At 41.7% G+C, this 25,908-nt stretch overlaps 1 protein-coding gene across 1 annotated transcript in view; it reads right to left on the bottom strand.

Moving 5' to 3' along the window:
• naalad2 (N-acetylated alpha-linked acidic dipeptidase 2) overlaps positions 1–25,908 on the bottom strand; it is a 137,871-nt gene that overhangs the window by 5,382 nt on the left and 106,581 nt on the right. The window contains exons 15-18 of the mRNA XM_048598437.1: positions 12,925–13,015; positions 9,865–10,129; positions 8,549–8,630; positions 6,036–6,128 (exon numbers count right to left, since the gene is read on the bottom strand). Of these exons, the coding sequence (XP_048454394.1) occupies positions 6,036–6,128; positions 8,549–8,630; positions 9,865–10,129; positions 12,925–13,015 (531 nt within the window). The remainder of the gene's footprint in view (positions 1–6,035; positions 6,129–8,548; positions 8,631–9,864; positions 10,130–12,924; positions 13,016–25,908) is intronic.

Here is a 25,908-nt window from a genome sequence, read left to right as displayed (position 1 = left end):
CTTAAGCCTCTTCAACTCTCTCATCTACTTTGGAATGGTCATTTAAAACTAAAACTTTTACAATTTTTTGGTCACCTGTCCTAATACTTCCCCATGTTGTTTGATTTCAATTGTGTTTGATAGGTCTTCTGTGAACTGCCTTGAGCTATTTTAAGATAATTTAAAGTGTTTTACTAATACAAGTTGGGCAGATTTCATGATTGTCAGTCAAGTTTGTGGACACAATACTGTACTGTACACATTGCAGACAATGTCACAAATGCAGCAATTGCCGGTACTGTATACGGCAAACACACTACATGTACTTCAACCAACTGACCATATCTCAAGGTCCAAGGGCTATAATCCTCAGTCAAATCAATGGAGAAAGCTTTTAGTCACGTGGTCCAATACAGTAATTCAGGGACACTGTCTAATGTTAGTCCAAAGGCTAGAAAATGGTCAGTCAGCAGTTTGGGGTTCTGTCTCATTACAGTACAGATAGGGGGCCCCAGTTGGTTCTGCAGGTTTAGTGCAATTAGTCAGGGAATCGTAGTAAGTCAGTCAGGGAGCTGCAGAGACATTAGTCATGGGCCCAGTCACCCATCAAATGGAACTGTCTGTCCAAGTCAGTCCTGGGGATCAGCTCAATAAAAGGGTAGCAGGGTGTTATCGGAGGCCAGTACTGTAGTAGGGAATTTAAGAAAATCAATTCTGGGGATTGGAGGTAGCATACTGGGATGCAGAGACGTCAGTAATTGTAAAGCAGGGAAACTCAATATATAATGTGGAAGAATCTCATACATTGGAGGACATTCATTACTGCAGGAGTGAGGGTAGTCCAGCATAGCCACAAACAAAAACAGAAATTCCTGGAAAAACTCAGTAGGTCTGGCAGCATCTGTAGAGAGGAAATCACAGTTTACATCATTACATCACTGGATCTGAAAAGTTAATTGTGATTTCTCTCCACAGATGCTACCAGGCCTGCTGAGTTGTTCCAGCAATTTCTGTTTTTGTTTCTGATTTCCAGTATCCGCAGTTTCTTTGTTTTTTTATTTAGTCCAGCATGGTTGTTGACATGGCTAATCAGTAGAATCAATTATAGAATCATAGAATCTATACAGTGTGGGAACAGGACATTTGGCCCAACAAATCCACACTGACTCAAACCCCTCAAACCCCCCCATACCTTGTAAACCTACATTTTCCATGGCTAAAGCACCTAACCTACACAGACCGTGGCTAATCCACCCAAACTACACATCTTTGGACTGTGGGAGAGAACCGGAGCACCCAGCAGAAACCCATGCAGACACAGGGAGAACGTCCACAACTCCACACAGACAGTTGCCCGAGGCTGGAACTGAATGCCGAACCCAGACCTTCCCTTCTGTCTTTTGAAGTGCTGAAATGTTGACTGTTTCTCTTCAAATATATTGCTAAATCCTGAGTATTTTCAGCATTTTCTGTTTTATTTGCAAATATTTGGTTAAAATCAACTTTGAAACATCACAACAACTGTGTTACAAAGAATGTTACTTTAAAAACATAAATCTCAAAAGACAGAGGACCGTTTACATAATGTTTTGCATATTGGTGTAAAAGGACGATTCCTGTTTTACAGCAGAAGTTGCGTGGAGAGGGGGTAGTGTGCTGGTGAAAGTTTAGGAATGGGCCTGGGGAGAATAATGTTGGGAGATTAAGTCACATTTCAACGAGTGGGAATGTGTGGAAGTTCACCGTTGATGGGCTCGACAAGGATTGCAAGGAAGAAAGCGACATGGAAGTTCGAATGTGGGTTTGGTGGGCCTTTATTATCAGACTGAGCTTGAGGCTTGCTGTGTCAAGTATAACCTCCACTGCATTCCATATTCATAAGATTCATAAGTGCACTATGGAAATAGAAAATAGCTACAACCATACCTGGAGTCAGCAGACTAATTTTTGTTCTGACTGAGCATGTGGGTTCTACTTTTTAGTTATGTAAGACTCTTCAAGGGGCAACTGCATTGATCAGACACTTTCACAGTATAGGTTGAACTCATCTGTAATCATAATACCCTTCACATGGAATGCGTGCAGCATCTATGTGGGAGATAAATCCCATTCACAAGCAATTTTGACGATGTCATTGGTTATTACCGATTGATCATAATCACCTCAGAGAAGCAGAAATATTCGAAGGTGACCTTGAAAATGGTGCCTGCAGGACCACTATACACAAAGACAATCCAAGGTCTCATAGTTTGCACAAGCGCATAGAGCTGATTTCCTCTCACCCTGAAGTGTAAGATATTCACCAACATGCAATGGTACATTTCTTTGTTAATATGCGGGGCAGGACAAAGTATCAGAAAACGTACATTACTTATAATCTTCCACTATATTTGGCTTGTGTTGCATTCATTGGAATAAGGTATCCTCTGTCAAAGATCCATGTACAGGGATTCCATGGCCCTCCTTGTCGGATGTCCCATGTTCCAATGTATAAAAGTGTATGTTAAAACTGTAATTTCTGTGAGATGCAAATGAGACTGCTAGCCTTACCAAGGATGGCGGTGGCAGTGAGGGAATAAATGAGCGAGAGAATGGGTGGAGACAGAGCCCAGAGGAGAAGAAAGACAGTTAGGCCATCAAAGGGATGGATAATGGTATGCAAGTCAAGGAAAAGAGCTGATCATGAGGATTCTGGGTAGGTGGAAATGGGTTGGCTCTGCTTAAAGGAGCCCATGTGATGAAAAGACCTGGGGTGTGGTGGTGGGGAAAGCATATGTATGAAGGTGCTCTGGTTCTAAAATTATTGAAGACAATGTTGAGTCCTGAAGGCTGCCGGGTTCCCAAGCGGAAATCGAAATGCGGTTGCTCCAGCTTGCATTGAGCCTTGTTATTACTAAGGACCTGATCTGTTTGATATTCACTACACAGGTCTATTGGAATCATGACCAATAGATGCAACCACAGCAGGCGTTATTTTCACTGATGCTGAGGTGTAATGAAGGTGCAGAAAAATTCAGGAGGAATAGATGCACCAGCAAACCTAGGACCAGCAGCAACATCCAGTACTGCTAAACAACTCCTACCTCACAGCTAACGATCCCTTCAAGATGCACGGGAGGTACAGGAGGGCCAGTGTCTATTGTCCTTGATGCCATTTCCTTGAGAAGAGCACAGTGTCAACAAACTCTGAGATTGGCTGAGGACACTATCACAGAAATATGCCAACTGCTGGAATGAGACCTCTGAACTGAAGGGGGTGGGTCACCTACTCAGTTATCATCACGGGGACATCTGCATTAAACTTTTAAACAACTGGCTGTTTCACTGGGATCCTGCATGTGATCTCTCAACCTTGACCCACAAATTCTTTAAAGCTGTAACTGATGTAATTCATATCAAATCACACTACTGTATCTCATTTCCCCTTGACTAATGAAGGTGCTATATTGTGGACAGTAGGCTTTGCCAACATAACTGGCTTCCTGCTAGTGCAGGGTGTTATAGACTATACGTATATCACATTGAGAATGTCATACCATAACACACTTGAAATAGCAGTATATTTACAAATGTGCATTTATAGTTTCAATGAAGTATCAGCGTGCCACACATCTGCCCTCAGAAGCATTTATCTTTCACTTTCCTCCCACTCCATATATGGGGGAAGGCAAATCCAGTTGTGACAAGGACACAAGAAATCTGCAAAGAGATATTGGTAGGTTGAGTGAGTGGACAAAAACCTGCCAGATAGAGGTTGTAGGAAAATATGTGGTTATGTACTTTGGCAGGAAGAATCAAAAGGCAGATATTTAAATGTAGAGGCACACTCCAAAAAGTGCAGCACAGAAGAATCCGAGTGTTCTTGTAGATGAAACACAAAGTTAGCATACTTGTGCAGGAAGTAATTGAGAAGGCAAATGGAACTTTGGCCTTTATTGTGAGGAGTTGGAGTTAGAAAATAGGGAAGTCTTGTTACAACTGTATAGAGTGTCAGTGAGGCCACAGCTGATTATTTAAGAAAGGATGTACTGGCACGGGAGATGTTTCAAAAGAGATTAACTGGACTAATTCCTGGGATGAGGGAGTTGGCTCATCAAGAATGACTAAGAAAGTTGGCCTTTATTCATTAGGAGTATAGAAGAATAAGAAGTGGTGTTATTGAAATGTGTAAGATTCTGTGAGGGCTTGACAGGGTAAATGTGGAGAATATGTTTCCATTAACGGAAGAATCTTGAACTATGGGACACAGTTACAGAATAAGGGGACACTCATTTGAAACTGAGACCCTCCAGGAGGGTAGTGAATGCCTAGAATTATCTATCCCAGAGAATTGTGGAGGATAGATCATTTAAAGTATTGAAGTAGAAGATAGATTTTCGAAATATCACAGTGAGGGCAGTGATGAACCGGCAAGAAAGAGGGCTAAGGCCTGGGGCAGATCAGCTATGATCTTTTTGAATTGTGGGGCAGGATTGAGGGGCCAAATGGCTTACTCCTGCTCCTATTTTCTACGTAATCTCCACAGAAGACTTGAGAGGGAGAATGCAACGGCTTACACTTCAAAGAAAAGTATTTGTCCTAAATTTGCTAAGCATATATTTTCTTCAATCAGCTTTCTAAAATTCAATATTCAAAAAGTCCTGTTTTGCTCTAATTGGTTCAGTCCTGTCTGAACAAAAGGCATTTTTTATAAAGTCACTACAATTGCTGGAAATTGGAATTACTGAAATCAAAGTAATAACAATCACAGTAACTGAGTTATATTTGTCAACTATGGTAAGCAGATTGCCAAAGACGAGGCACCTGCACAGCCCCAGAAGACACCTTCTGTTCTCAGCCATAAATGACATGCTCAGCCTACAGAGACAGACACAGGACTATCAAGTAGGTGTGCTAGAGAGGCTCAGTAGGCTGGAATGAAAGATGGAGTAATCATTCAACATTTTCACTACTGTGGTGGCTCCAGTGTGTGAGATCTGGCTGTCTTCAAGAAAAAGCTGCAGCCACCTTGGAGACACAGGTCCAGTAGTGGAGATGGTGACATTGTGGTAATGTCACTGCACTAGTTTTCCTGGGTCTTTGGATTACATGGTTCAAGCCCTGAAGTGGTGCCTGAGTTAGAGCAAGAGCAGCCATGATGATGTTGAGACTGGTGTTGTGTCAATGCAGAATTGACTTAATGTAGGATGCAGTAAGAGCATTTTCATTGACCATGGAGACCTGTGCAGAACAAATGGGTCCATGTAAAGAGAAGCTTGTTGTTCAGAATAGCCATTCTATAAATTGCAATGGCCATTGAAGAAACAAGTCACCAGGTAACTATTCAGCTTCAAGAACAGATATTGCTGGAAAGACTCAGCAGGTCTGGCAGCATTTGTGAAGAGAAGTCAGAGTTAACGTTTTGGGTCCGGTGACCCTTCCTCAGCAGTGTTCAGCTTCGCTGATCGATTTGTTTGTGGTATTGTCAAATTTCTTGGAGACTGGAAGTACAATGTCAATAATGGCAGGTCAGGCTAATAATGGGACGAAAATGCATGGAAATAAGCTAGTCACTACTTAATGGTGAGATTCTGACCTTGCCATCTAAATCATGAGAACTAAATCAAGAGATGTTTTCTCGATGTCAGGTCTGACCTTTGGACTCTCACCTAAGTCATCTTGCCCACTTTACTTGCACCTCAGGGCAGGGAAAATTCCACCTATGACTGCAAATCTCTCTAGACTAGATGGTTATTGCACATCCCCATGTCCTCATCTCTCACATTTCAGTAATTTGCTTACTGTCACTATAAAACTAATTATGGAAGAAATTTCCACTCTTTGTGATTCAAATAACCCTTCTACGATAGTCCATAATTTTATTTTAAAGATGCCTGAGATCAACCAATAATGGATAAAACAACATGACTAATACAGTTTTGTTAACAAGTTAGAAAGAAAGTAGGGAATATAATGGACTAACTAAGTTAATTGCAGCTCACCAAGTCAATGAAACAGAACTGAAACCTAGGCAATGTTGGATATTATTACTGGATTCCGATCATACTAAGTCTTACCTGTAGAAGGGTCTCCCAGGTAATCCTGTAGGGTGGATAAAGGATCTTTCCAGCAGCATCAACTGGTCATTTATTATGCGTACAGCGAGTGGACTATAAAATAAATTGAACAAGTGAATGCAATTATAGATGTAGACATACATAATATTATCATATTTGCTTCAATAGCAAAGTTCCATTTGGAGATTCTGTTTTCTAACAAACAGTAAGTGTTTGATCAAACCAATTAGAATTCTACTGGATTTTTGTAAGGGAGAACTTGAAACCCAGGTATTACTGTTAATGACCATGACTGTGTGATTGAAAATGTTTGGATACACATAAAAGGAGGCTCGTGCTGAAAAATGACTTAAAGGCAAAAATACATCTTGGATTTTCTAGATGCAGAGGTTACTTAATACGTGTTGCATTATCTTTCCTTATAAGCAAACGAGCAGCATTGCTAGAGATTAGGTGCCCAATTCATGTGTGCGTAGGAGAACTAATGCTAGGTAGGCTGAGCCTGTAGGTAAATGTTCTAAAGAGACAAAATTGCATGAAATAGACAATGTTCCCAATACGAGACAAATGTTTATCAACAAAGAAGTTGCTACTGTCATTAAAAAGCAGTAGCATAATATTTTCAATAATGAACTGTAGAATTAATTTTTAATATTGATGCTGCTAGTCCACTAAAATGTATCAGCACTGCCAGACATTATTTATATGAAACACGCCCAAAACACAAAATAATTTTTATGCTGGAGACACAGGTGAAGTGGTGGCTGGGGGTGCAAGTACTTTACACAATCCAAAAGAAACATCAGCTGTCTTTTCGTCCTTCTATTAATGATGGGATGAGATAATTCCTGCCAATGGCTAAGTAATATGGATGATGCTCAGTCACACTACATTAATAATATGAGGCAAACATTCTGGCAGCATTAACATATTTTCCAAACAAGGACTATGGTGGGGGTGTGAGGCACTTACATTTCTCACTTAAAAATCTGGACCTGGAAAATATTTGAAAAAAATCTATCATAAATGTTAAGGGCGTTTTCATTATTTTTCAAATCAAACATCACAGTGCCTGACTAGATACATAAGCTCAGATTTATTTTATTCCCTTTTCATAATTTTTTAAATTCATTTGTGGGATGTGGGCGTGCTGGCTGGCCAGCATTTATTAGCCGTCCCTAGTTTCCCTTGAGATGGTGGTGGTGAGCTGCCTGCTTGAACTGCTGCAGTCCACCTGCTGTGGGTTGACCCACAATGCCATTAGGGAGGTTCCTTCGTCACTGCTAGACCCAATCTAGCAGCTTTATCCTTTAGGACCCAAACAGCTCGATCTGTAGTACTGCTGCCGAGCCAGACTTGTTGGTGGACATTGAAATCGCCCACCCAGATTACACTTGTGCTCTTGCCATCCTCAGTGCTTCCTCTAAGTGTTGTTCAACATGGAGGAGCTCCGATTCATCAGCTGAGGGAGGAGGGTACATGATAACAGCGGGAGGTTTCCTTGCCCATGTTTAACCTGAAGCCACGAGACTTCATGGGGTCCGGAGTCAATGTTGAAGACACTCAGGGCAACTCCATTTTGACTGTATACCACTGTGCTGCCTCCTCTATCAGGTCTGTCCTCCAGGTGGGAATGTTGATGGTGACGTCTGGTACATAGTCTGTAAAGTATGATTCTGTGAGTACGACTATGTCAGGATGTTGCTTGACTAGTCTGTGAGACAGCTCTCCCAACTTTGGCACTAGCCCCCAGTAGTAAGGAGGGTCCTGTAGAGTTGACACGGCTTTTTTCTGCTGTTGTCTTTTCCGGTGCCTAGGTCGATGCCAAGTGATCTGTCCGGTTTCATTTCTTCGAGAATTTGTAGCGATTGGTATAACTGAATGGCTTGCTAAGCCATTTAAGAGGCCAATTGAGAGTCAACCACATTGCTGTGGGTATGAAGTCACATGTAGGCCAGACCAAGTGAGGATGACAGATTTCCTTCCCTGAAGGCCATTAGCGAACCAGATTGGTGCTTCCAACAATCAACAATGATTTCATGGTCATCAGAATCTTAATTCCAGATTTTTTTTTATTGAATTCAAATTCCACCATCTACTGTGGTGGGATTTGAACCTGGGTCCCTGGAACATTAGCTGAGTTTCTGGATTAATAGTCGAGTGACAATTCCACTAGGCCATTGCCTACCCAATGTTGAATTAATGCAACTTCATTTGTGGTTAAAGTCATGACAAACTAATAAATTGTCCAGGATTGAATAGTGCATTTTCCAGCTGTTGCCTTCCAAATAAGGGATCTACATGAAGGAAGGGTGAACAATCTCTAATCCAATTTTTCTTAAATTTTGTTGGTTCATTTACAGTACAGGACAAAACCATGGTCCATTTTCTTGGAAGATGAAGTCATAAATAAAGATTTGGAGAAGATATAACAGCAGTAAAAGTGGGGGTGGGCGGCAGAGATGAAGCATCGGTTTCAACTTAATTATACTCCCATAGGTTTTAGTACTCACTCTGAGATGTCAATCTTTTCCAGCCGTTTGTGAAAATCAGTGGCAATGCGAGTAAAATTATGTACAGCTGAAAAGAGAGAATCTGAAACAGAAGAGAAGATTTTAGCAAAACTTTTGGTTGGTCACAAAGGCCAACAACATTCTATTAATTTTTACTTTCTCAGTGTTGGCTGTTAACTTATGTAAAGGGTTTCCAGATTGGGTGCTGTCAGTCTGTTAGTGCTTATGCAATCCTCCTACATTCTTTTGCTCTGTAACCATTTCAAACCAAAACCCCTGCCTCATTTATTTACAAAAGCAATTATTAGTAGCATTCCTTTTTACAGCCCTCTAGGCCACCTCTTTGTCTCTTTATGGCTCCATTACAATTTATTTTTGGCTTGCTCAATCATATCTTCTGCCAATTAATCTCAACTGGCTTTGAACAATCACAGACTTTTTGCTTTTCAATTTCCCAAGCAGCCCCCAACCCAACTTTTGCTGCCTCTGTAACCTGCCATGAATCTCTAAATATCTCTCAGCAAACCGTAGCATCAACTCAACTCCCCTCTCCACAGATTCTGATCAACATGCTATGTATTTCCAACTTGTCTGTTTTTATTTCAGGTTTTGTTTTTGTTGTCATGGTTCTCCAACTACAATCAATACCCAACAAGCAGCAAGTGATCTGTAACTAATTGATAAGTACATTCAACAGCATTAGAGAGAGGTCTGTGTGACCTTAAGAGAAGGTATTGGATAAAGTAAACAGTTCTTAAATGGATTCACAGACTTGCTGATTGAATTGCTTGGTCTGTATACACTTAGCTGACATTAGCTGTACATGCTAATTCCTCAAATATATGGTGGCCAGTGCAATTGCCAAAAGAAATGAGTGCACCATTTTGGTTAGGACACCTAGTGTCTGCTTCTATCGTGTCTAATTGTGTGGTAGCAAAGTTTGAACTGGACATGTGAGTTAGAACAATTCAGTGCCAGATACAGAGATGGAAAGAATGATAGGATTAAGAGAGAGAGAGAGAGAGAGATAAAGAAAAAAAAAATTGTTGAAGTTAACTTTCTATGCCTGATTAAGGGACTGAACATTGAGCAGAGAGTGACTGCTAAGAGCCCTTCCGATGCTGCCACTGAAGTTACATTAGATACTGGTTGTGATGTATCTAAAATATATGCTATATTTAACACTGGAAGTAACTGAGGTCAAGAAGGTGAAACAGATAGGTAACTGTGTACTTTTGTAGAACAGCATACTGTCCTACTAATGCATGAAATTCCTGAAGTTAAATAATTAATTAAATCACAGCAGAATTACTCACCGAAAGAAACCTGATATTTGTTAAGTTGAGTTTCATGCTGCTTGGCCTGCTCAGAAATGATATTGGCATAGACGGTCAATGCATCAGCATAATCTCTGCAGTCAAATGGTATGATGATAGCGTCGGCTATCTCATAAACCAGTCCTCCTCGCACCTTGGCCACCGTAAGAATTTTCTCAAAGGATGGGTCATAAAACCTCTCCACTATTTCAAACGTTTCATAAGCACTGTGATATACTGGGTAATTGCTGAATTTGGCAGTTTTCTAAAACACACAAGGAATACCTGATACAATTACATAATGTTTTCAAGTGAGAATCAATTACATATTAAAAGCAAACGTCTTGCTGCAAGTAATCCATCTTCATCAATTCACATTTGTAAGATATAGACAATAAAAACTTTCAACTTTTCAAATAATTACAGTAAATGCTGAAAACACTTAGCGACCAGGCAGCATCTGTGGAATATAAAGGATAACTTTGATAATTCAGGTCAATGACCGTTTGTCAGAACTGGAAAATGCTACAGGAAACTGGAGACCTTAACAGAGTCAGAGAAAAAAAAGACAGGAAGAAAATAATTTGCCTGTGATTAGATGAAAGAGCATAATTGATTAAATGATAGAAATGAAAATGGCATAAGACAAAGTAGTAACAAATAGATAAGTATAATAAGCAGCTGAGACCCGAGGATTTCTAAATGGCTATTGAAGAAAAGCAGAAGGGATGAAAAAGCTTTTAAAATCAAGCAAATTGGATATGCATCAAATGGTGGAGGATTATAGAGTTAAAAAATGACAGGTGATAGCAGGGTAGAAATTACCTCATATATAAACAGGGAAGCATATTGATGGAATCATAAAATCCCTATGGTGCAGATAGAGGCCATTAAGGTCATCGACTCTGCACTACTCTTCCAAGGAACACCCCACCAGGACCCACCCTCCACCCTCAGGTAAAGTTTTCCTCCCCTTTACATTTGCTGTCATTATCCCTGCTCAAGAAAAACCAAACTAACATTCTGTTGCTGCATGTACTGTCCCATCTCTAATTTCACTTTCTTCCCAAAATCTTGATAATGTTGTCATCTTGAAGGATCCCTGCCCATCTTTCCTTAAATCCCATTTTAGACTCTCTCCAAATTAAGTTTCTGCCTCTGCCACTGTACTGGAGCAGTATTTTTTTAAAATCAAAATCACGTTAATGTTGAACAAGCCTGTTTCTGACCATGGAATCATATCTGACCTTGATGTGAGCTTTTGATCATATCTCCACACCATCACTAAGAATGGGTGTGTTTAGCTCCAAATCATTGCCCATCTCCGCCCTCCACTAGTAGGACAGCGAGAGGAATGGAGATCTGAGGCCCAAACCGTCAGCCTTTCTGCTCCGATGATGCTGCTTGGCCTGCTGTGTTCATCCAGCTCTGTACCTTCTTGTCTCGGATTCTCCAGCATCTGCAGTTCCTACTATCTCTGAGGCACAGAGAAAGCTGGTTAGGATACAAGTTCAGCAGGAGCCCAAGAGTACATCAAGAGAAGCAAAGAGACCAGAACATATTGAGAGCAGCACAGGCCCAAAAGCACAATGAGAGGAGCAGAGGCCTGAGAGGATGGTAAGAGGAGCAAAGCCTCAACAACATTCTGAGAGTGGCCATGAGTACTGAGAGAACCACAGTCACAAGAGCCCAGTCAGTGTGGCACAGGCCCATGAGTACAGTGAGAGGGGCAGAGACTATGAGTAAAATGAGATCAATTGAAGCTTGAGGGTGCAGTTGCAGGAATCATGATGAGTGACTTTGTGCATCTTATATATGGTACACAGCATAGCCGTGGTGGAGCAAGTGAATGTTGAAGGTGATAAATGGAGTGCTAAACAAGGAAGCTGCTTTGTCCTGGAAGCTGTCGAGCTTCATGAGTATTTCTGGAGCTACAGTGATACAAGCAAGTGGAAGTATTCTATCACAATCCTGACTTGCATCTTGTAGATGGTGGACTGACACTGGGGAGTTACTTAGTACAGAATTCCCAACTTTTGGCCTGCTCTTGCAGCTACAGTACTTATATGGCTGGCTCCGTTCAGCTTCTTGGTCAGTAGAAATGCCAGGATGTAGGTAATGGGGTTTCAGCATGTCAGTGTTGATGGAAATCAATGTGATTCTGATGAGCCACATCTGCACTAAGTGTCTACAAAACAAGAAATGTGGGCTCACAGTTGCTGAGTTGGAATCTAAGCAGATATTGCAATGCATCAGGGAGTGATATCTGGATACTTTGATCAAGACTCATTCACATTTCTTAGTTTAGATTTGGTCACAGCCAATGACAGGAGGATGTGTCCACAGGTGAGGGAGGTGTTGGGATCAAGCATGCAATGATATCGGAGTCTCACTAAGCTTTTGACCTTGTCCACCAGGTAGAAAGACCTTACTACCTTACTGGATGATAGCAAATACTGCAGAGTAGAGGGGCAACTGAACATGGTCCTGTGGTAAAGGAAGTCATTCAAGTAGATGGGAGAGCTGAAGTAATGGAGACTTGATGAGAACACTATAAGGTACCATAGAAATGAAATTAATTCTTGCTTTAACTATGTTCATACCAACAGAAAATTAGTTGACGCAAATCTCTGTTTTGATTTGGACACCTTAACAAACTGTTGACTTTATTAATTGGTAAATTTTCATTGGCAATGGGTGGCTGTATTTGATATTTGCATTCGAATAGAAACAGGAAAAGCTAAATTCCCAACTGTACACCAATGTAAAAGGCAGTCAAAATACTGACCTCTGTGAAAATGATCAATACTATGCTCAGTATAGATGTTTTGTCATATAAAATTAAATGATTCATGATAAAAAAAGTTGAAACTTCAGCAGATTTGAAACTTCTTTTTTAGAAAATACATTTTATTTGGTACAGTTAGAGAAATCGTGCAAAAAAGAGTCAACTTTGAGCAGCATTTAAAATATTGCAAAAACAAAATGAAAACAAGAGATCAGGAAACATGCAGAAAAGTTCCAACAATTTATTTTTGTTTACCTGTCAGATGCACTCACCCTGTTTTTTGTATATCGTACACGGCCTGAGGTAATGCCAAGTCGCTGAAAATAAGCTTCAAAATCACTGCCAGATCCCAGTTTTCTTATCCTAAATATATTAACAGATAAGAATAATTGTAATTCTGTAATTTAAAGAAATCTTACAAGAAGTATTGTGAATCTAAAGTGGAACTATATTGATTTCCACATGTCAATAGTTTGTTTGACCTGCTGATTTTAAGCCAGTCAGCAAAATATTTGAAAGTGAGACAAAGAACTTTAGGTTGGATTTTCCAAGAACTGGCAATCTCAAACAGGTCACCATTCCGGCCTCACCTTTTTTTAAAAATTAAAAGGAGCTCCATGTTTCTGACAGGGTGGTCGTGTCCAGTCCAGCAGAGATGGAAGGAGGTTGGGTCAGATCTATGAAGGGAGGGGAAGGGAAGTTGGATCTAGTCCAGCAAGTTAGGGTGTTCTGTCATGTCTCAATATTTGCATTTGAATAGTAACAGTGAAAGCTGAATTCCCAACTTCACCCCATTGCAAAAGGCAGTCAAAATAGGGCTCTCCGTGAAAATGTTCAATACTATGCTCAGTATAGCTGTTTTGTCATTCTAATTTAAAGATCCATTATAAAAACAACTGTTGAAATTTCAGTAAGTTTGAAATTTTCTTTTTAGAAAATACTTTTTTTGTTAGGTACACTTAGGGAAATTGTGTCTAGTCTGGTAGGCAGTATCAGTTCAGCTCCCTGGGATGAAAGAGAAGTGGGGGGCGGTGGAGTTGGAACATGCGTCAGGTCAGGGTTTGGGATTTGACGTGGTCCTAGGGAGGTGTAGTTGGGGTGAGGTAAATATGCAGCCTGTTGAATACTTACTCAGGAGCATGTATTTAATAGTCTAACTTGTTCTGAAAAGCTATTTTAATTAATTTCATCAGGAGCTTGAAAAATCTCCAATTTAACGGTGGCTCAGTGGTTAGCACTGCTTCCTCACAGCACCAGGGACCCGGGTTCGATTCCACCCTCGGGTGACTGTCTGTGTGGAGTTTGCACATTCCCCCCATTTCTGCGTGGGTTTCCTCCGGGTGCTCCGGTTTCTTCCCACAGTCCAAAGATGTGCAGGCTAGGTGGATTGGCCATGCTAAATTGCCTGTAATGTTCAAGGATGCCTAGATTAGAGGGGTGAAAGGGGGATAGATCTGGGTGGGATGCTCTGAGGGTTGGTGTGGACTTGTTGGGCCGAAGGGCCTGTTTCCACACTGTAGGGATTCTATGATACTATGATGATACTTAAACATAGACTTTCAGATGGTTCCAAGCAGGGAGGAATTGCCCAGCAGATTCATTAGTCTACTGGGTAATTCCTTCAGAGTCTGCTTTGATGGGTAATGCACAACTCCCATCTACGCTTGAATAACAACTTAATATCCAGCAGAAAATGCAGGCTAATGTCAATTTTTATATTGATAATATATACAAAATAATCCTGCTGATAAGTTTGTTAATTATACATACATTAACCTCTGATTAAGAGCCTTTCTGTACTTAATGGTAAATGCTATGAAGGTGATGATAGTGTTTAAAAAAAGTAGATGTCAACTACTAAGAGTTTGATGCATTTGTTTATCCCAAAGCAATAAACCAAGATGTCCTATCAGCTCAGAGATAGTAAGAACTGCCGATGCTGGAGTCAGAGATAACACAGTGTGGAGCTGGAGAAACACAGCAAGCCCGGCAGCATCAGAGGAGCAGGAAAGCTGACATTTTGGGTCGGGGCCCTTCTTCATTTTCTGAAGAAGGGTTCCGACACAAAACATCAGCTTTCCTGGTCCTCTGATGCTGCCTGGCCTGCTGTGTTTCTCCAGCTCCACAGTGTCCTATCAGCTATTCCTTTTCATAGTACCTTGGAATCTAAATAACTGAACAGACTAGCAGAGATAAAATTGCAAAATAAATAACATCAAATTCAATAATGGTAAGTTCTTTATAGCATCAAAAATATAATTATATTTTAAAATAATAGTAAATGTACCAATGCTATTGAAAGTACATTTGAAATGTTAAATGGAAAGTTTTAAAAAAAGTCAGCTGCTGCAAACAAAAGAGTGAACTATTTGAAGATGGAATCAAAATGTCATATTTGCACACTGAACTGTTTTGACAAAATAATTAAATAGATACCATTACAAAAATATATATACAAATAGTCATTTGCGTAGAACTTGAATATTGTTGAAAAAAAGATACATTTTATTGAAGTATTTTCTTGCACTCACAAGGACATTTCACAAGAATACAAGGGAAAACTAATATTTATATTCTATGAGAGTGCTGATTAGTTGGAAATTAATGACTCTGAGTGGTAGAGGTGATGCCAAGGCAAATGTTGATTGACAGTTAACAGCAAGGCTAACTTAAATTTTAAAACTGACAGGTTGACTCTGATTGATCAGGATATTGCCCAGAAAAATGAATCAAATGACTGCCATCTATTAAGTCGAGGACAGGTGCAGTAAGTGCACATTCTTTCAATTTGCATAAAACAGGACCTGGTATATTAGTATAGGTAGCTTCCTGTACATTCAAGTGCCCCGACAGTGCAAGCCCAAATGACAGTCCTAAATTGGTTATCAGAATAATTCCTCACATATTCAGAATTTCCCAGCAAATGTTCAATTGCACAATCACATCTGTTCAACGCTGTTTTGCAAGTACTCGCTGGTACAACTATTTGGGTGTTTCTTGTCAACAGCTGAAGGGACATACTGTTTGATAATAACCTGTCAGTCTTTGGGGCATGCCCTACATACCTGGTATCACACTGGCTCCAAATTCATATACCACATTACGTTGTGTATAATTACTATTGCAGAATGTCCTTTTGACTTTGTTAATGACTGGTGGTATTAGCACGATAGAGTGAAATGATCCAAATTCAGGGTAGAAACCATTATGATGATAATCATTGGGGATTTTAATCTACCTATGGAGTAGAAAAATTGGATTGGCAAAGGTAGCCTAGATGAGGCATTCATGTGATGATTTTCAGGATAGTTTCTCTGTACAGCACATTCTGGAGGCAATCAGCGAGCAGGCTATATTGCATTGTGCAATTAAATAGGATTGATTAATTAAGTGCCTCAGTGAAGGTACTCCGAAATAGCAGTGATCATGACATAATGAAATTTTACAGGCAGTTTGAGGGAGAGAAGAGTGGGTCTGCAGTGAGAATGTGGGATTAGTGTTAGGGGCCTCTACACCACTCCCACAAATGACTACTCGCATTTATCATTTTTCATCTCTACCCCAATCACTTTTACTTTGAACTCGGAATATCCCTTTCTATTGTGCAATTACCATCATTAATTAACAAAGCCACCATTCCATGTTAACCTAGCTTCTCATTTCCTAAATGTCCTCTGCCCTTCAATATTCAACTCCTAATCCTAATCATTTGGTGGCCACATTTTAGTAATGGCTTTTGAACATATTTATGTGTGCTCTCAATTCTTCTGTTCTGTTTCAAATGCTATGTACTTGCAAATACGTAGCCAATGAATGGAGACTTTCCAGGCAGTGAATGATGTGGGGCATGGCGAAAAATTTGGGAGAATCAAATGAGATCAGCAGTGAAAAAAAGGTCTCAATTTCCAACCAGGTATTGAACTGCAAGACAGGATTCTCACCAATGAGCAGCGAGAGCCCTATTTCCATGTATTAACATATATTCACAACTCATTATTAGCTCATCTTCTCCTAATTGATATGCAATTTTCCATTCTCCCAACAACTGGATAGAAATTAGATGACAACAATTCCTGCCATGAAAGTCAGAGCAGTTGCCTAGTGACTCCACCTTGGCACTTGCTACTCTGACCCTCCATCTTGGACACCAAGCAACAACATCTCAGGGCACACCCTTGAGCTTTACGCGTGCACACTCCCATTCAGGAATATTGGCCTTGGACATGTAGCAGCCTCAGCATACCCTTAATGCATATCTTTGACCCACGTGCAAGACAGTGCTGTATTTCCATGCTAGAGTTTGGAGTACACTGTACCTTTAATTGCAATACTGATGAAAAATCACTTTGCTTGCAAGGAGAGACACTCATTTTGTGGATTGGACTACATTACATCTCAAGGATCCTCGCTTGCTGTCTTAGAACTCACTCATTCTGCACTTGCTTGGATGTTCAAGACATCTCTGCCTTGGGTTGCTTTGTCTTTATTTCCATTTTGTGCCCCCTCAGCCGGAGTTCAAATGCTCACGGTACTTCTTTCGTGCCTTACTGTTCAGCTCAGACACAAAGCCAGCAGCTTGTCTTGGTTATAGCAGAAATAGCAAGAACTGCAGATGTTGGAGTCAGAGACAACACAGTGTGGAGCTGGGGGAACACAGCAGGTCAGGCAGCATCAGAGGAGTAGGAAAGTTGACATTTTGAGTCAGTTCTGAAGAAGGGTCCCGACCCAAATCATCAAATTTCCTACTCCTTTGATCTGTTGTGTTCCTCCAGCTCCACACTATATTGTTGCCAGCTTGTCTTGGTTGTCTGCAGTCATCAGTCAGAGATGATGCTGTATAGCATCATGTGATGTCAAGCTTACATCTGTACCATGTGCCAGCAGCTTATGTGGCAAGTACAGAATGTGTTTTGACCAAGTGGCCATATCTGAAAGTCTAAGGGAAATAGTCTTCAGTCAAAGCAAGGAGGCACACTTCAATCACAGGATCTGGGTACACTAATGGAAGGACAACTTCGAATGACACACTGGGGCTTGATCAGTTAGTTGGCTGCTCAGGGGGCGTCAGAGTCAGATGGTCTAGATCTCTACAATTTGGGGTGGTGTCTTGGTCAACCCTATGGGTCTAATGTAAACAGTCCAGAGATTAGCAGAAAGTTAGTCGGGGAGCTGTACAGAGATCAGTCAGGAATCTGGTCATTCATCAGTTTGGCCTATGCATCCAAGTCATTCAAGGCGCTCTGCCATTATCATTCCTGAAGGTCTATACGCTAAAAATCAAGGGAGGTTATCAGGGGCCATTGCTATATGAAGGAAGCTGGAGAACCAAATCGTGGTGTTTGGAGACTGGGAGAACAAAATGGGACAACAGCTGTGAAGAGGGGACAACTTAACATATAAGGGGCAGTGATAGTACAGCATGAGAGGGCAAGGGGTTGACCTGCTACGCTTGGGCTTAGGAGCAAAGTGGAGAGGTGAGCAGTTATAAAGACAAGTGGGTTGAGAACTTTACAGTGGTTCAAAGCTGATGAGGTTGATGAGGATGGCTGTCAATAAGAGAATGCATACATGAGGGGGATCACCAGAGTAGTGATTATAACGAGGTGAGGCAGCCGGACCCACTGAATGAATGTTCTGTGATTAGGGCTCTTAATCTGGTTCAATCAGGGAGCCCTGCCAGAGATTCTGGCAATCTGATAGCTGACTGAAGAGGCAGTAGTAAAGTCATCGACTGTTCATGCATAAATAAAGAGTGACTTGTGACGGGGATACCTGCCCCTGTGGATTTATTTCAGTGGGGACAAGGGTAAAGCACATTCTTGAAGAAACTCACATGCAACAGTCGTCTTTCAGTTGGGATAAGCGTTTCTTCCATCATGCTTTTTTTTGGGAAGCTTGACTCGTTCAACCCTGCCATCGAGGGCTGGGCCCAGCATGTGGAAAGAATGTCTTATTTATTCCAGGCAAAAGACATTGTGGCAGACGAAAAGCAACAAGTACTTCTCCTGACAGCCTGTGGAGCCTAACTTTCCCTGAGACACCAAATACTAAAGCCTTTCAAGAACTGACAGACATAGTTAAGGAAAATTACAATCCCAAGCCTCCTCTAATTCTGAGACGCTATTGTTTTTACTCAGCAATTCAAGAACCAGGGGAATCCGTATTGGGATTTTTGAATAGGTTAAGACGACTGGCAGAAGACCATGACTTAGGTTTAACCCCTAATGAGATGCTTAGAGACCATTTGTTATGTGGGATTAATGATGTAATTATGCAAAAATATCTACTGGTTGAAGCCCAACTGGACTGCAAACAGGTGCTACAACTAGTTTTATCATTGGAAAATGCAGCAAGAAAAGCATATAAGTTGCACGGTATTCCGGTGTAAGAGGACACCCTTGCCCATCCGACTAAACTTGGGAACACCACTTGAGTGAAAGTAATTGCGTAGCCTCACTCAGGATATATCTTGATCAGAAGGACTCTAGGCAGGTTCACAGCAAAACCGCAAACCAAAGCCCGCCTCAGCCAAACGTTTAAAACTTTCTTCAGGATCCTGGACAGCAAGCCATTGCAGTTGTTGCCAATATGCAGACTCGACCCAGTTAAGTAATCCTATTAGACCTAAATTGAGTAAGATTACTGAGAGGCCACTGCAGTCGGTTCTGATATAATGCATATTTCTTCAATGCAAATTGGTATTAACGCGATTGAAGAATTACAGAACGTTATTTGTAGAATGTGAACTTACCCTAACTGTATTGGCTATAATGTGATTCCCTCCCCATCACTTTAAATGTCACAGTTATTGCGCGATTTTCTTAAAATGCGAGATCGCACAAGAATGGAACTATCGCATTATATTGGAACCAGCTGTATCCAGAAGAATATCCAGGAGAGTTCATACCTGGAAAGTCCATCTGCATCTGGTTTGGAACAGTTAAATTGATTAGCAACATACAAATCAGAACCAAAATAAATGTCTGGTTAAATGGTCATCCGGTTCTAATGGAGGTCAATACCGGCAGGACCACATCAATGATCACAGGACCAGTTTTTAACATAATTCGCTCTGGACTCCAGGGCTTAAGTTTGAGCAAGACCTCAGTTAGGCTGAGAGCCAATACTGGCTAATCCCTACAGATTAAGGGCACAACTTCAGTTCTGACCTCTTATGGAAAGCAGCTGGTTCGGTTACCACAGCTTGTTGTAAAAGGCTACGGCCCAAGCTTCATCCGGATTGGGTCAACATTTTTCAGTTAGAAAATGGCTACCTGAGTGAAATCCCAATTAAACACCTGGAAGTTTTCCAGGAAGATCGAGGGACTATCAAAGGAGTCAAACCAATATTATATGTGGACCAGGAAGTAAATCCATGATTCTGCAAGGCCTACCACCCAGTGCCATTTGTCTTACAGGCAAAATAGAGGCAGAAGTCAGGAAAGTGAATAAATAATCAAATCAGTCCAGTTTGCGGAATGGGTTGCACTGGTTATACTGATTGTGAAACCCTATGGGTCGGGTCACCTTTGTGGGGATTTTAAACAAATGGTCAACCACTTTTTGTAGCTGAATAAATACCCAATCCCTCACCTCGAGGAATTATATGCAAAGCTGGTGGGGAGGGGGGCTGTCCTTCACGAAGTTGGACATTAGGTCCACTTAGGTTCAATTGTGTTTAGATGAGGATTCCCAGAAGCATGCTACAATTATTACGCATACAGTTTGTACCAATATATGAGACTGCCATTCGGGGTATCATCAGCCTGTTCAATTTTTCAGCAAACAATGGAGAACATTTTGCAAGGTCTACCTCTAGTCATCATTTATCTAAATGACACTCTAATAACAGGGAAAACCAGTAAGAAACAGTTAGACAACTTGGACAAAGTCCTAAGCTGTTTTTCCAAGGTGGATGTACACCTAAGAAGGGAAAATTGTGTGTTCCAGGCCCTCAAAAAGACTTAATTGGACTATAGAGTCGAGAAGAAAGTATTACACCCATTGGAAGATAAAGTGAGGGTGATCGAAGGGGTTCCCATCTCTATCAAGGAGCTTAGGTCATTTCTTGAGCTGGTAAATTATTATGGAAAGTTCATACATAACCTGGCCACCAATTCTGGCACTTTTGCATCAACTCTCAAAAAAGAGTCAGACTTGGAAATGGTTGATCATCATCATCATAGAATCCCTACAGTGTGGAAACAGGGCATTTGGCTCAACAAGTCCATACCACCCCTCTGAAGAGCACCCCACCCAGACCCATTCCCCTAATTTTCCATGTCTAACCCAAACATCCCTGGCACTATGGGAAATTTAGCATGACCAATCCACCTAGCCTGCACATCTTTGGACTGTGGAAGGAAATCAGAGCACCTGGAGGAAACCCACGCAGACATGGGGAGAATGTGCAAACTCCACACAGACAGCTGTCCAAGGCAAGAATTGAACCCGGGTCCCTGGCGCTGTGAGGCAGCAGTGCTAACCACTGCGCCACCATGCCGCCCTCGAAGAGTGTACCAGGTTATACCTGGTTGCACAAACAAGCCCAAATGAACTAAAGAAACAGCTATTATCCTCTAAGGTGGTGGCACATTATGATCCAAGAAAGATCTGGTATTGCTATGCAATGCCTCACTTTACATCTTCGGGGTGATATTAGCTCATAGGTGGCCCAGTAGCATATGCATCCAGGATTTTGGCTAATGCAGAGAGTAAATACACCCAGATAGATTGGCAGTCATATTTGGAGTCAGGAAGTTCCACCAATATCTTTATTATCAAAAATCTGTGATAATCATGGACCACAAACCCTTATTTGGCTTGCTTAAAGGGGCCTAGGCAGTGCTGCCCATAGCTTTGGGCCACATTCATCGATGGGCTCTCATACTAATTGCTTATAATTACAAGAACAACATCCAGTAAGCTGAGTAGCGAATGAGGATGCATTGAGCCACCTCCCATTAGCAGATACAACGCTGGTGGTACTCCCATTGGAAGGGTCTGTAATGATATTAAATTTTCTGGACAGTCACAGTTGACAATATCAGACTTTGGATGTAGAAAGATCTAGTCCTTTCAAAACTGAAACAACTGATGGTAATGGGAGAAACCAAAGAGCCGTCACAACTAGAATTGAAACCATTTTGGACCTGGAGAGATCAGCTCACAGTAGAGGATGGCATATTGTTATGGGGCCCAAGAGTGACTGTGCTGAGCAAAGTCGCTGCCAAACATTGGTTGAACTCCATCAGGGCTATGTAGGAGTTTCCAACATGAAGATGTTGGTGAGAAGTTATATCTGGTGGTCAGACCTGGATGCAGACCTAGCCACATTGGTGGGGCAGTGCTAACAAGGACAAAAATTACCACCAGCAGCTCCCCCACATCAGTTGGAATGGCCAGGTATACCTTGGACTTGGTTGCACATTGACTGCACAGGTCTTTTCATGGGTGCAATGTTCTCAGTCATTGTGGACACCCACTCAAAGTGGTTGGACGTGCATAAAATTCATTTGTCAAACACGGGAATGATAGACAAACTACACACATCTTTTTACACAGGGTCGGAAGTGTTGGTCACAGATAATGGGCCATTGTTTACCAGTAGGGAATTTGGGTATTTCCTGAAGTCAAATGGAATTCGATGTTTAAAGATAGCTCCATACTGCCCATCATCCAATGACCTGGCAGAAAGAGCAGTCCAAACTTTGAAGGTTGGCTTGAAGGAACAGCCTACAGCCTCGGCAGATACCAAGCTGTCATGTTCGTATTCGATTATAGGACCACCCCACATGCAATTACAGGGAAGGCACCGGTAGAGTTGCTAAGGGGGGGGTAGATGAGTCTGCATCAGGTTACGTCTGATATTCCCAGACCTGGGGGACAGGGTGGACAGCATCAGGTACACCAATGCCGGACACAAGACTCTGCAAAGTGACAGAGAGAGTTTGATACAGGGGACAAAGTCTGGTGTAAGAATCATGGAAACACATAGGTAAAAGGCATGGTTGACACGAGGTCAGGACTAGTGACATATAAAGTTCGGGGAGATGTGACATTCCTGAACAGGGTCCATATGAAAGCCGCAAATTTGCAAACAATGTAGGAGCAAAACATGCCCTGCCCCTCGGAACAGTCAAAAAGGCTGCTGGATCCCATGGGTTCACCCTGTCCATGAAGCATTGATGAGTCCTCAGAATCCGAGACATGACAGAAGTAGCCCCTTCGATGCCTCTGCTGCTGGAAGAAGTGAGTGAAATTTTACACTCCTGGCACAAGAGGCAAGCTCCCATGTGTTACATGCTGCCTGTCTCAGAAACCAGTTCAGAGGAACCTGACCTGGTGCTAAAATGCCCCAGGAGGCTCTCCAAGAAAAAGAACTGGCTTATGTCCTCACACCCAGAGGAAGAGGGATGTCGTGATTGTAATGAGGTCAGCCAGGTAGACCTTGGGGCTTTTAATCTGCTCCAATCAGTGGCCTAGGAAGAGACTCCTGAGGAGGACAGTATGTGGTTTCTCCTCTGGCTGGATGCCTACTGGCACCACACTATTGTATTGTGAGGAAAGCTAACCTGGAGTGATCTCCAGATCTCTCATTCCCTCTGTCACCTTGCCATTGGCACTGATGGCTAGAGCAATGGAGTGTTGGTCTACGGGTATAGCTAGCAGATTCTGAGTATGATCGACCTGGCTATCCATGACAGTTTCCAAACCTGTTCATGGAGGTAGCCAGATGCTTGCAAGCCAGAGGGAGTATGGTATGCTGATCACCATTTTTGCAGTTGCACAGTTTAGAAGAAATGTTGGTTGTGGGCCACTCAGAGTACACAGATGTCACTAGTACCTGCAGGAGACAAAAGAAAGAATGCATTGTGAACAAGGTTTGGACATTCACAGAGGTGGTAATGAGAGAGCAGCACAGTAATGGGCAATGACCTTTACTTGATTGCCAAGACAGAGAAGTTTCAGCATCACCATATGAATGGTCATGGTCCTTACCAGCCAGGGTCAGGATCCTTTCTTTTTATGGGGTAAGGAAGCAAACGTTGGATACCCACCACCCATCCTGGCTCTGTCTACCCTTTTGAGGGTGATTTCTCTGGGAATGAGAGAAAGGGAAAGATTAAGTGAGATGAAAGTGGTTGCAAAGGCTGTTAATACCGGTGCAGGTGGGAGAAAGATGCCAAGGTGTCTTTGACAAGTGAGTATGCAGTGTAGGGGCCACACAGGGTTAGCTGCTGATGGGGATTGACTGGATGAGAGCAAGTAAGGTAAGATACTGCACATAATAATGAGAATGACTGACCATGTTCCTTGGTCGGAAGTATGTGCAGTAGCAAAGATAGAGTGAGTGAGGTAGTAAGGAGATGATGGTAGCACCTACCCTTGCAGAGCTGAGAAGATCATTGAGCTTCTTGTGGTATTGCTCATATTCTTCTGAACTGTTGATATTGCACTGACTTAGGTAGCAACCTCATATGAGGCTGGCAGGGTCTGGTGTCATGGTCTCCTTTGCACGTCATGGGGTAAGAAGTCAGTCTTCATCTACACCACACCATCCACTTGGACCTCCAGTTCCCTGTCTGCAAAGTAGGGCACCAATTTTCCTTTGTCTCACATTTCTGTTGTAAATGAGATGAACTGGAAACAGCAGCTCAGAATTGCCAGCACTTGACCCCATGCACAGTTGTGTTTTAAATATAGCTCTGGTGCCAGGTATCATGAAATGTCCCGGCAGTGGTAAGTACTTATGCCTATGGTGAGTGGGAGAATACACTGAGCAAGATGCCATAGTGGTGTGGTTCCCAGGTAATGAGATGAGTTTGGGAACAGTGAGAAAACTCACTTGGCCATGCAAAGACAAACCCTTCATGAAACCCACCAAAATTTCGTAACCTCTAGCTTTATTTGCTGAGTTCTTCTTAGATTTATGTTCTTTATTCCTTCTTGCCATGCTTTTTTTATCATTTCTAATACTAATACATTTATCTATTGTTTTATCTCTATGCTTTAATTTAATATACCTTCATACATTTGATTCCTTTGCCCTACTACTTTGTTTAAAATTTTCTCTACTTCCTAGTTATAGACCTCATTAAAACACTGGTCTCTGCATGGTTTACATGTAGGCCATCACAATGTACAGATCACACTTTCTCCAGTGCCCTATGAACCGACATCCACTTCTCCCACACTAGTCTCTTGAGCCACATGTTTATTTTTCTAATCTTATTTGCCCTTTTCCAATTTGTATGTAGCTCAAGTAATAATCCAGAGACCATAATCTTTGAGGTTTGCCTTCTTAATCAGCCACCTAAACATGTTAGAAACTATTATTAAAAAGATTAAATCCAGGCAGTTAAAGAATTTCAAGATAATTAACATAACTTAGTCAAACTGAGATCAGATTTAACCAACTTATTGGAGTTGTTTAAAGAACAAATGTGCTGTGGATAAAGGGGAAATAGTGGGTTTTAGTGTCTGTGGAACTCTCTTCCTCAAAGGGCAGTGGAAGCAGAGTCTGGATACTTTTAAGGCAAGGTAGATTGATTCTTGATGAGGAAGGAGATGAAAGGTTATAGAGTTATAGATTCATACAGTCATGCAGCACGGAAGCAGACTCTGGTTCAACTTGTCCATGCCGACCAAGTTTCCCAAACTAAACTAGTCCCACTTGCCGGTGTTTGGCCCATATCCCTCTAAGCCATTCTTTTTCATTTACCTATCCAAATTTGCAACTGTACCCACATCTACCACTTCCTCTGGCAGCTCATTCCACATATGAACCACCTTCTGTGTGAAAAAATTGTCCTTAATTCCCTTTTAAATCTTTCTCTTCTCACCTTAAAAAATATGTCCCATAGTTTTGAACTTCCCCACCTTAGGGAAAAGACCTTTGCTATTCACCTTATCTATGCTCCTCACAATTTTATAAACCTCTATGAGGTTACCCTTCAATCTCCTACCCTCCAGTGAAAAGGTCCCAGTCTATCCAGCCTCTCCTTATAGCTCAAATCCTCCAGTCCTGGAAACACCCGGGCAAATCTTTTTTGAACTCACTCCAATTTAATAATATCCTTCCTATAGCAGAGTGATCAGAACTGTACACAGTATTCCAGAAGTGACCTCATCAACGTCCTGTACAACCTCAGGATGACACCCAACTCTATACACCACAGATATAGTAGGAACCGCAGATGCTGGAGGATCTGAGATAACAAGGTGCAGGGCTGGATGAACACAGCAGGCCAAGC

This window comes from Rhincodon typus, chromosome 6, assembly GCF_021869965.1.
Source record: "Rhincodon typus isolate 14 chromosome 6, sRhiTyp1.1, whole genome shotgun sequence".
NCBI lineage: Eukaryota > Metazoa > Chordata > Chondrichthyes > Orectolobiformes > Rhincodontidae > Rhincodon > Rhincodon typus.
Note: the sequence above shows the minus strand (reverse complement) of the source record. Positions and strands in the feature narration are given on the sequence as shown.